The sequence below is a fragment of the Nematolebias whitei genome, chromosome 6, assembly GCF_014905685.2.
Source record: "Nematolebias whitei isolate Nwh7 chromosome 6, NemWhi1, whole genome shotgun sequence".
NCBI classification, from domain to species: domain Eukaryota; kingdom Metazoa; phylum Chordata; class Actinopteri; order Cyprinodontiformes; family Rivulidae; genus Nematolebias; species Nematolebias whitei.
Window position 1 is genome coordinate 30,146,856 of NC_056503.1, and position 13,006 is coordinate 30,159,861.

The following is a 13,006-nucleotide window of genomic DNA, read 5'->3' on the forward strand; positions in this document are numbered from 1 at the left end:
TATATGGCACCCAGGGGACCAGATGGTGGGGGTTAAGACTGAGTCTTGCTCTTGGGCCCAGAGTGGAGCAAATGACAGGTGTGGGTGTTTCACCTTTCCTGCTGTTGAAGAAAACAGGAGCCACATTTTGATGTTGTCGGTGCGGGGAGTTGAACCATTGACCTTCTGATCACAGAACCACTTTCTCTAACCTCTGCATCACCACTCCCCAAGTTATATGTACATATATTTTATTATCTCACTGGGGATTTTGTTTTGCATTCGGGTTTTCGCAAGAAAAAGTCAAATCTTTTTGGCATAATTACCATTTCAGGAAAAAGAAGATGTTTTGCACAACCCCACCCACTGCGTCACACACTAAAAAATATTTATCAACTCTGAAGACGTTTAACATTTTGATTGAAGTGGGAATAAATTGTCTTTTAAGAATGGTCTGCATTTAGGGGCGCTTTACTTTCTTCTCAATGGCAAAACCTTTTTTTTTCTGAAAAAAGGAGCTTTAATGTGTCAGATAACACTTGTTGTGCCTGTCTGCACGCAGACTGTTCATTAATGCCATGCAGGGTGTGATCATCAGTTTTCCCCTTCAACTTAATGGCACACTGCATCACGCTTTGCTTTTCTGATAGTTTGGGACATGTTACAATATTACCTGGCAATGCATCTTTAGAAGGTTCTCATTTTATTTTGAAAATAATTTTAATGCTCTTTGTTATTTATTTAAAAAGTCATGTTTGTTGAGTTGAGATCAGTTTGCTGCCAATAACTAATATAATATATATTTGAACTCCAGTGTTCAGGGAGCCCTACACAGTCCGTGTGGCCGACCAGCGCTCCATGCGGGGCAACGTTGCCGTGTTCAAGTGCCTCATCCCTTCAGCTGTCCAGGAGTACGTCAGCGTGGTGTCCTGGGAGAAAGACACCGTTTCCATCGTCCCTGGTAGGACATTTAAACACGGTCAAACCCAATTATCAGATAGATGTGTGATTGCTTGATGACGACACATAAACACATTACCATGCGCTCATAAATTCACTTGATTGCTAATAATAGACAGCAGATAGTGTGATATGAAGAAATCCAACTGTCCTTCAAATTATATTCCTTCTTGTTTGCTTTTTGTGTTTACTGACAGCCCTTAATCCTTACGAAGCTATTCTGGTGTTTTGCTTCTGTTGTTGCCAAAGAGAAAAGGAGGAAACAATTTGGTGAATAGTCCTCCAAAAAAACCCCAAAAAACCTTGAATAGGTCTGATGTCAATGTTGTTGATAGTTTTGTTACAGACACCAAAAGCAGATTTTGTTTGAGTTTGTGTAACTTTCAGGAAAAGAAAGCCAGTGGTGCGCGTGTGTTGATAGAAAAGACAAATTATTCTGTGTCCAGTTTGACGAGAGATAAATTAGTAGTTGCTCCTTTTTATCTGCCAAATGCTGTGCACTCGCACCTGAGAGTGTGTGTGTGTGTGTGTGTGTGTGTGTGCATGGCGAGGTGTCAGCATCCGCTCCATGAAGAAATGGCAAATTGCAGGATGTCAGACTGTTTAGGTCAGATGATACGTTTTGCTCTCTTCCCCTTATCTTGCTCTCTGTTCCAGAGCACTTGTTTCATCTCTCAGTAGTGTGAACGTCTGTCTGTATAAAGGTGTGTGAGCGCTTGTACGCCACTTTGTACGGCTCTGTCCTTCACAAAGGAGCACTCATTGATCCAGCACAACAGTCTGTGTGTGTGTGCTTGTGTAGGTGTGTGTGTGTGTGTGTATGTGACCTGAGTGGGGTTTCCAGTCTGGATCGATAAAGCTTGTTGTTGGATTCCCCTCTCTCTTGTCATGGATCCCTCAGTGAGAGTTGTGAAAGTCTGTTTGACTCATAGCTCGGTCTGTGTGTGTGTGTGTGTGTGTGTGTGTGTGTCTATAAGAGAGAAAGAGAACGTTTGTTAAAGCCAGTGTATCATGGTTGTGTGCTGAGAGCTCAGTGGGAGTATGTTATTGATCATTTGGTAAAACATGCACATATAAACAAGTGTGTGAATACTCACACACATAAATGCATAAATGCAGCACACTTTTCTAAATAAGCAAACACTAAACCATACATGCTTACAATATTATTTGTTTACACAAAAATATCTCTAATGCACTTTTCCTTAAAGCGGTCAAATATTTTTAATGTTTTTTTTTTTTTCAACAAATTGTACAATATAAATGAGTGAAATTATCAAATTAATGTAATACTGTATTTTAGCCAAAACAATTATGCAGCATAAAAACTGGTCGTGATCAACAGTGAGCAGTGAAATAGTTTAGATTTTTTGAAATGAGGTTCTATGAAAAAGTTACGAACAAATATCTCACCTGTTATAGTTTGTTAATTACTTTGATTTTATGACATCAATTCACTTTAAACTTGGTCTCACTTCTTTTAGACATTAGTCTGTCAGTCTGGACTGAATAAAACCACATTTTCTATTTAAAAAATAGCATTTTATTAATTCACAAGTATTACTTCACATTTATATAATAGTAATAATAAACCTTTACTGTGTAAAAGAAAACTCTGACAGTTGGTTTGTGGTAAAAAAAAAGAAAAAGTGTAATACTGTTCACTGGTGATTGTCTTTTTGTATCGTGTAACAAAAAAATACAAGAAGAAAATTTAATTAAATTGAGTTGAATTGATAAATAACAGGTTGTTTCATCATGGAAAATAAATTTTGGATTGAAAATTCAAATAAGGTGCTTTATTTTGTGGCTTTGGTAGGGCGGGTCATTTTTGACCTGTAGGACAAGGGGGGTAAACAGAATGTTAAGATCACACAAGCATTAAATACACGTTCGATACTTAGACTGTTTAATTTATTACAATGACATTTACTGAAACAAATCCTGCTTTTCATTCTGGATGGTTTTGTTAAAAACACAAATACATATTTTCAGTCAGCCTGGCTTTTTGAAACTCTTTTCAGCTCAACCATCTTGTGCAAAATGATTGTTTCTCCTTCCAAATAAACATAACTTCAGCCAAATCCTGAACTCCAGTTCATAACATGAGATTTCAAATACCAGTAACTGACATTATAGTAGCCACCTCCATATTACACTTAAATTGACTGGAAATTACTATTATGCACCTAATGCTTTTAAGCAAAAACATGGCATCAAAATTTCCATCCATCATCTTTACACTCTTCTTCCTTTTCGGGTCACAAGGGTCACTGGTGCCCATGATGTCCATGATGTCCAAAAATCACTGGGCGAGGCAAACGAGACAAACAACCATTCTCTCTCTCACTCACACCGAGGGACAATTTAGAGTTACCAATCAGACTAACATGCATGTTTTTGGTCTGTGGGAGGAAACAGGAGCACCTGGAGAAAACCCACACATGCTAGATTTGCGTTCGGGTCCAAAAAAATCCAGCCCGACCCAGCCCAAGCCCGTAGCCATCATTTCCAAACCCCACTCTAACTGACAAATTAACAGTAATTACAGGTCCAAACCTGCCCCCACCCCCAACATTTTAAATTAAGTTTTGACTGCTTATATAATTATTAACAGACGGCAGATGTACGCAGCTGAATCAAAGGGGCAGAAGATCGGAGCCGAGGGGGTGTTTGTTCTTTCATGGCTGTCAAAGTGCATTAAATCCCTGCTTCTGCCTGCATTCTGCATTATTCAGACACAGACCCTGCTCTGACATGTCTGCTCTGGGATCTCACCTGGCCGCGCGTGTCCAATGAGTGCAGCGGCTGAATGAATGTCCATTAGGACGATGGATCACTTCCTGGCAGTACAGTTCCATCTGAAGCTTAACTGAATTTTATTTTACCTCTTTCAAGGCCGGTCAGCTCGCGGAGAAATGGCCGCGTGCGGCTGGTGAAGGTATGACAAGCCATGTTGTCATATATTTGGATGTATGTCAAGCCATGTTTCCATATAATTGGAAGTATGGCAAGCCATGTTGCCATATAATTGGAAAATATGGCAAGTCATATGGTCATATAATTGGATCGCTATCCGCATCCGCTGATGCAATCGAAAGCCCGACACCAACCTGGCTCACCCGTCCAGCACATTATTACAGCATGGCCCGGTCCACATTTGGGTCGGGCCGGACTTCAGACCCAGGTTAGAAATGACAGCTTTAACACATGCACGGGGAGAACATGCAAACTCCACCAATAAAAGTCCCAGGCTGGGATTTGAACAAGTGACCTTCTTGTTGAGAAACCCAGTGTGGGGGAGAGAGTGAGCACTTGGGAGGTTTTTAATTAAAAACAAACAAACAAAGAATAAATTGGAAATTATAGCATTTACCCATTTAAAATATTTTGGTCCTCTAAAATATCACAAGAGACAAAGTCATGATTAGATTGTTCATCATGTACAATCAACTGTCGCTCTGTGCTTTGTAAAATCAGCTCTATCAACTGAGCCACCTTCAACTATCTACTGAGCCACCACTGAGCACAGCGTCAAAAGTTCTATAAATAAATTTATAAGCACCAATTCTCTTAAAACCAATGAGATTTTTTTTTCGCTGTAATGTTGAAGGTGGGCAGCACGGTGACGCCACTGGTAGAGCTGCTGCCTCTCAGCGAGCAGGTCCCGGGTTCAAACCCTGGTTCGGGAGCCTTTCTGGGTGGAGTTGGCATGTTCTCTCCATAAATAGTAAATGGACTGTACTTGTAAAACGCCTTTCTATCTTATTTCAAGATACTCAAAGCGCTTTACACTACAATCTGTGTCCTCATTTACCCATTCATACAACACTCTGCTAGATCTCTACAAAGCTAATTGGACAAATCATTCTAAAGACACTAATCAGTGCTTTTTAGATCACATTCATACACTGATGGGACACACATCAGAGGCTGTGAGGGGTTCAGCCTCTTGCCCAGGGACACTTCAATGAAAAACTGCTGGTGGATTCGAACCCCCAACTCTCGCATTGGAGGACGACTGCTCTAACCACTCCGCCACAGCCGCCCCGTGCATGCGTGGGTTGTCTCCGGGTACTCAGGTTTCCTCCCGCAGATCAAAAGCATGAATGTTAGGCTGATTGGTAAGTCTAAATTTTCCCTAGGTGTGAGTGAGAGTGTGAATGGTTGTTTGTCTCTATGTGTCCCTGTGATGGACTTGCGACCTGTCCAGGGTGTACCCCGCCCCTTGCACAGTGATTGCTGGACATGGGCACCGGTGACCCCCGTGACCCAAAATGGAAGAAGCGGGTAAAAGATAATGGATGGATGGATGTTGAAGGTGGTAAAGGTTAAATGTCATCTAACAGCTTCATGTAGTTGATAGTTTGGGATTAAACCAGTAGAGAGCAATATATATTTTTAAATCTCCATTAACTTTTGCTTCTGCATCAAACAACAAAATTTGTGGAGGTATTTCCAACAAACTTATTTTAGGGGGTCAAAAACAATGTTTGTACAAGATACGCACATAAAAACTCAAAGTATCATCTCTGATTTAATCAGAAAAAAGCTGTCTGACAATAAAAACCCAAATCCTGTGCTGTCTAAATTTGTGTTTGAAGAGGTTGACGTTTTTCTTTTCTCCCACACTCTGTCTCTCTCCACAGCTGATGAATGGGTTTTATTAGTGACACAGTGCTCCTCTTCTTTTCATCCATCTTTGGCTCAAAGGCTCTTCTCATCTCTTTCCCTCCCTGGTACAGACTGGTGGCCTGTGTTAGCATGTAAACACACACAAACCCCTTTCATCCATGCATCCATCCATCCATCCAACCATCTTCTGATGGTATAAGCAACTTTCAATCTTTTAACAGCACTTGTGCTGCTCCAGTGCGTTGCCATTTATTAGGGATACTGTATGATAGGTACTGGCTTGACAGGATGACATATGTCACCCAGACGGCTGTGTTGGTCAATAGAGCAGAGTTTGAATGGGCTTTGATGAAGAGGGAGGAGTGTGTATGTTGACAGCTGGCCTCGCTGCAAGCCGACCCTTCTTGGGTGTCGTGTCACTGTTTGACAGCCAAATCTGTTTGCTTTTTTGCGTTCGGCACATAGAGCGATACGTGGGAGGCGTAGAAAGATGGACCGACAGAGACAGACAGACAGTCAAACAGAGTCATGTCAACTGTATTTTAGTGGTTTTTACTCACCAGTCATAACTTTCCCTCACCCCCCTCTTACTACTTCTCTGCCACTCCGTTTAATTGATGGTTTTCTGGTGTTGCTGTCACTTATAAAATTAGCATTTGTTTGCTTGTCAGTTGAGGAGTTGAAAGAGGACGATCTGACAGATGTGTACTGAGGAACTTCATCTGTGTGCATGTGTGAGTGTATGACTCTGTGTGTGTGTGTGTGCGTGTGTGATCGACTGTGTGTCTGCTCCTCCAACTGGAGCTTAAAACAGTGTGAGTTTTATTTGGTTACCGTGGTAACGGGTGCAATCCGGCAGACGGAATGAGGAAGGTGTGAGGATGCATCGCTGCCTGATTTTTATTAGCGCATCACCATGGCTCAGCTCCTCCATACTCACGCATACACACACACACACACACAACACATACATACAAATCTGTGCCTTTTCTTTTTTTCTTTGTTGTTAAAAACGTATAAAGGCCTTGTTGTTGAGCACAAAGCTGAGAGCATTGCATGACTAAAACGTTCTGTTGTTAAAGCTTTAGCTTAATGATCATGGATACAAACATGTAAAGTATTGTGCAGTGGTTTAAGCAATGCAGACGTTCAGATAGTTACCATTGCAGGAGGGTTCCAATGGTCCCGAGCATAAATAAACAATCAGTACTCAAAACCATCTGTAGCAACAAGAAGTTAAAAAATGAACAAGAAGTTTCTGCACAAAATATGTTGAAAGTGATTTTATGTTAGGCATTTTATGTTTTTAGCATTTAACTTTTAAATGTTTTAAAATCTTTGAGCAGAAATCCTCAATTTCATGCAGCTAAAAGTTTTTTGACTGCAGGTTTACCAAGTTGCAGCAAAACAAGTTTGTAAAATTGTCCATTACGTAGAACTTTTTTGGCTGTGTTTAAGTTTTCTTTTTATTCCTTGTGTTGCATTTATTCGATTCTCTTTGGCATTTTGCTTCTTTTATTTATTTTTTATTTCTATATTCATTTTGTCATAGTAGTTCCCTTTGAGCGTTTAGTCAGGATCACTTTGTTTCCTCCATCTCTCCAATTTTCTGTCCCCCCCAAGTACACCTGCAGCACATTTACCATTTGTTACTTATTTACATACTTTGTTTCTGTACCAATTTTGCAATCACATTTAATTATTTCATACATCTAGTTTAGTCTGATTCAGTTGAGCTCTTTTGTTAAATAAAAGTTCCTGATCATTTACCCTTGTGTTTGATTTTGGTTCTTAATTCTCCTATTTACCCACAAGTATATGATAAACATTATATTTCCAAAATAAAAAAAGCCAAAAATAATTTAGGGAGAAAGAATATAAAACATTTTCAAAGCAAAGGTTTTGAGTCCATTGTGCCTGCACGAAACGTTTTGGGCGATATGTATTTTTCATTTCTGTGAAAACACTGGACTTGCTGTCTTGTTTAAAATAAATTAGTGTGGGTTCAGATTTGGACTCTTTTGCACACAAAGATACAAACTTCAGGACTCTATATCTAATGTCATTTCTGTTTCAAACATTCCTCATGAAAAGTTGTTAAAAATACAGATGTCTTTTAGGAAATATTTCTTTACAAATGTCAGATTTTTTAAAAATCTTACTAGTTTAACGAATAACAGTATTTGATGTTTAGCAGGATTTTTAAAGTAAAATACATCTAGTTTATTTACACATCTCAAATCTTTTGGTCATCTAAAATATCACAAGTGACTAAGCCATCATTTGATTATTCATGCCATTCAATCAACTGATAAATGCCAATTCATTTAGTTGTAGTGGACCTGACTGAACAGTTTTGACTAGTTCATCTAAAACTATTAACTATTTATGCAGCAATTGTTTTATTTACCGACTAGCGACTTGGTGTCAGTGGTTAAACAGCCAGATAATAAGATCTGGTTTTTAAAAATGTATTTGTACAGTATAATGTATAAATATAATCTTTATAAGCTGTATAATCTTTAATCTAAACTCTTTAATCTTTAATCTATAATCTACATCTGCAAAATTTAGGGCAACACTTTGTGGGATTGTAGTAGCATGCAGTTTTCATTTAAAGAAGCAATGCACAGAGAATGAGCAAAAATACATATTGATAACTGGTGCAGAAGCTGTGGTGAAGATATGGTGCAGACCTTTACAGTCTTTTATGAGCGAAGGACACAAAACAGATACATTTCTTCTTGTCATCTGAGTCATTGTTTAGTCGTTAGAAGTGAAGAAAACAGACTGTTTCAGGCAGGAAAAAAAAACAGAAAAAAAACTGACGTCTGTTTTTATATTCACTGATTGGGGCCGTTTAATCTCCCCCACTTCTCGTTCACACACACACTCTTTGTGAAGTGTAGCGTCACCACAGCTGCTGCAGCTTCTGTCCCCGTCTCCATTTTGTGGTCATTCTGCGGAGGCCAGGTACTCTCCTTACCCCTCTGTCTTTCCCAACTTTCGGTTTAGAGCCACTTATTAGGGGATAGTGAAGTGACAATATGCGGTCTATTCCGTCCACTCCACCGGATCCTTAAAGTGAACAACAGATAGGCAGGAAAAAGTGCAGAATAAGCAGAACAGGAAAGAGAAAATGGCACAAAAACATGACATGCTAAATTATGCAGATGGCAAAGTGAGCTTAGGATGGAGAAATGGTGGAATGAGGAATGCAGGTAGATGAGGACGTGTGAGAGGGTGTGCAGATGGACAAAGAAATATGTTTGCGTTCAGTTTTCTTGCTGTCCCCAGCACCCCAGGGAGAAGACGACCAGGGGCTCTAAAGCGTCTGTGTCCCACCATTAAAGATGCATCAGACCTCTCTCCTCTATTTTTCCTCCTTTAGTAATATCTCACTCCTCTCAGTATCTGACCATTAACCATTACACACAGTGCGAGCATTTATGCATGTTTGCCTTCAGAACGATAGCAGTTTGTACCTCGCGTAAAGGTGGGAGTGAAAAGGGCAGGCAGGGGGTAACTGGAGAGGGGAAATGGGTGGTGTTTACTTATTGATGTGTGTTTATGGGCTATGGTGTGTGTGTGTGTGTGTGAGTGTGTGTGTGCGCAAACCTGGCTGTGATGTGTGTTAGGTTAGGTTATTTATTCAGCACTCGTGTTTGGATGTTTTACAGAGAGAACAGGTGCAGAGCGACTCTGAGCTCGCTCTGTTTGAGCGGACCGTGTGTATGAGTGTGTGTGTGTGCGCGCATGTGAGTGTTTGTTCATGAGACGGAGAGAGAGCGAGTCAGACACAGGGTCATTCACTGCTGCCCAGGCCCTTACAAAACTGCAGTGTTTATCTTTGTCAAAACATGATTTAATTGTTACAAGGACTTATGATTTGTTAGAGATAGAGAGATAGAAGATAGAAGATAGATAGAAGATGGATGGATGACGGATGGATGACGGATGGATGACAGATGGATGACAGATGGATGATAGATGGATGATAGATGGATGATAGATGGATGATAGATGGATGATAGATGGATAGATAGATAGATAAAATGGATGAGTACCGATTGAAATGGCGGTAGGAATGAAGGGAGATTGAAGAAGGGTAGGAGGGAGGTAGGAAGTGAGGGAGGGCTGTGCACGAGGAGAATTTCAATGGCACTCCAATCATGCAGGCAGTCTCGTTAGCCCAGAGAACATTTGCATAGCGCTTCTGTGAATTCATTTGGCCTCACTCAGAAAGGAAGGCTCCCTTTCCTCTCTGCTAGTTAGTTATTCATTAACCACAAGGTGTGCACAAGGCCATTTATGCGGGTTTACCTTGGCGTTTGTGTTCCTTTGTGACCCCCCCCCCACCCATTCTTTTCCCTCAACCTGACCAGATGTGGCTTTCATTTTAAAGGTATTTTGCGTGTCTGGGATCATCACATGCTGTGTTGTAGAGCCACGTCTTTCTGACAGGATGGACTTGGGCCTTGCTGCTTTCTTTTCCATATATACTCATAGTACGGAGTGTGTAAACATGCAAACAGACATAACTGCTGTCAGAGGTTTGATCAAATTTGGACCCGGCGTCAAGTCTTTCTCATCAGAGTCAGAGTCAGAGAGATTTATTTGTCATACACACCACACGTGGTACATGAGGTGGGACGAAACTATGTACATAAGGTCCCAGTTACATCCAACAAAAACACAAATTGTAAAGAAAAGCATTAGTAAGATCCGAGTCATGAACGAAGAATATATTACATTCACTAAACTAAGAATACACTAAGCTCTAATAGTACAAAAGCAATGCGCCAAAAACAACAGCGGCATGAACATGAGTCTTTTTGAGCAGATGAGGACTAATGAACACAGCGCCATGAAATAATCAGCAGCCTGAGATCAGCATCATGGATAGTCAGCAGCACATAACAACCAAGTGGCATTACAATGATTTTCAGGTTGTTGTTTTTTTCCACAGTGATTTTTTTCTTGGTTAGATATTCATGTGTCTAACAGCCTCAGGGTAGAAACTGTTCCTCAGCCTGGTGGTTCTACACTTAATGCTCCTCAGCCTTCTGCCTGAGGGGAGCAGGGCAAAAGCAGTGTGTGCTGGGTGTGTGGGGTCCTTCATGATGCAGGTGACACTCTTCCCATCACCTATCATGATCTCCTCTCTCACCTTTGTGTGTCACGTCCAAAGAGCTACTTAAAGGGAAAATTAATTGTGATATAAGATTAGACAGGATAGCACGGTGGCGCAACTGGTACAGCTGCTGCCTCTCAGTGAGCAGGTCCCTAGTTCAAATCCCGGTCCGGGGACCTTTCTGGGTGGAGTTTGCATGTTCTCTCTGTGCATGCGTGGGTTTTCTACTGGTACTCCGGTTTCCTCCCACAGACTAAAAACATGCATGTTAGGCTGACTGGTAACTCTAAATTGTCCCTAGGTGTGAGTGAGAGAGTTTGTCTCTATGCGTCGCTGTGATGGACTTGCGACCCGTCCAGGGTGTACCCTGCCCCTCGCACAGTGATTGACGGACATGGGCACCGGTGACCCTCGTGACCCAAAAATGGAAGAAGCGAGTAAAAGATAATGGATGGATGGATGGATAAGATTAGACAAATAGATATATACTTGAGGGTATAACTAATAGAGAGCAAGACTTGCCAACTAAAAAAGGCACGTTTCCTGTTGGTTGGAATAGAATTGTGTGATTGTTTGTTTGGGTGTATGTGGGAGGGGGTAGAGAAGGTTAACGGTGGTGTGAGTGAAGAAGCCCAGCCAGTAAATGAAGATGACACATATAATGAAGAATGCAGTGGATGTGTTATTCTAATTATCCCACTGACACCCAGTGCAATCTAATGTTGTTTGACAGTGCACAACAACCAGGGTGGAGAAGTGCTCTTGTCTGCATATTCGTATGTGTGCACATTGGCTTCATGAATGTTCGTGTGTTTTGTCAGAGTCAGAGAGTCAGAGTCAGAGATTCTTTATTGTCATTCGCACCTCATGTGGTACATGTGGTGGAGCGAAATTATGTACACAAGGTCCCAGAAAAAACAAACATTCTCAAACATTGTAACATTCCATTTGAGAGAGTCTGACAGAGTTACCCACACATGCTTGAGATAGAATGGGAATTTAGTTTTATGACCATTTTTCAGTCTCTTTATACCTACAGAAAAGATCTACTGTATATACTAACAGCAACCAGTCTAAAAATGGCTCAGGTGTTTTTGAAGTGGGGTTTTGTGGAAAAGCAACTGCTGTACATTGATCTTTGAAGGGACGCAGTTTGGAAAGGTAGAGTTTAATTTTGACAGGTTTGATGAACTAAAGACTGAGCAGGTCTGGTCCCAACGAAGATTTTTGTCATGTTGAAATTACTCTAATCTCATAAAATTACATTGCAATTCATGCAAATGCTATTTAAATATTAACAATATTTTTAGTTTCAGATTATTTGGTTATTCCATAGGCGGCTCAGTTGGTACAGCTGTTGCCTCTCAGCGAGAAGGTCACTGGATCGAATCTCGGCCAGAGGCCTTTCTGGGTGGAGTTTGCATGTTCTCTCCATGCATGCTTGAGTTTTCTCCGGGTACCCTGGTTTCCTCCCACAAACCAAAAACATTCATGTTAGGCTGATTGGCAACTCTAAATTGTCCCTGGGTGTGAGTGAGAGCGAGTGGTCGTTTGTCTCGTTTGTCTCTATCCCTGTGATGAACTGGAGACCTGTCCAGGGTGTCACCGGCCTCTCTCACAGTGAGTGCTGGACATGGGCACCAGTGACCCCCATGACTCCAAATGGAAGAAGCTGGTAAAGATAATGGATGGATAGTTAGGATATCACTTTAGGAACTTTGTGGTCAAGATTTTGTGTTAGTTATACTTTGCTCAAGAATAATTTGCCGTTTGTATGTGATTAAACCCCCCCCACACATTTTTTTAACAAGGGCGGCATGGTGGCGCAGTTGATAAAGCTGTTGCCTCTCAGCGAGCAGGTCACCAGTTCAAATCCCGGCCCGATACCTCTCTGGGTGGAGTTTGCATGTTCTCTTCGTGCGTGCTTGGGTTTTCTCCAGGTACTCCGGTTTCCTCCCACAAACCAAAAACATGCATGTTAGTCTGATTGGTAACTCTAAATTGTCCCTAGGTGTGAGTGAGAGAGTGAATGGTTGTTTGACTCATTTGTCTCTATGTGTCCATGTGATGGACTGGAGACCTGTCCAGGGTGTCCCCTGCTTCTCGCACAGTGATGGCTGGACATGGGCACCAGTGACCCCTGTGACCCAAAATGGAAGAAGCGGGTAAAAGATAATGGATGGATGAATTTTTTAACAAAAAAAGCTACATTGTCCGATATTTCTCTCGACACACATGGCTCTTCAGGTCTATTGATTTGTTCAAATACTACAATGTAAAGAAAAAAATGAAAAAAAT

The 13,006-nt window shown here is 41.1% G+C and overlaps 1 protein-coding gene across 1 annotated transcript in view; it reads left to right on the forward strand.

The window, feature by feature from the left end:
• The window catches only part of LOC119410617 (Down syndrome cell adhesion molecule-like protein 1 homolog), a 156,511-nt gene that overhangs the window by 23,829 nt on the left and 119,676 nt on the right, over window positions 1-13,006 (forward strand). Inside the window, exon 3 of the mRNA XM_037677502.1 lies at window positions 794-940. Within this exon, the coding sequence (XP_037533430.1) occupies window positions 794-940 (147 nt within the window). The remainder of the gene's footprint in view (window positions 1-793; window positions 941-13,006) is intronic.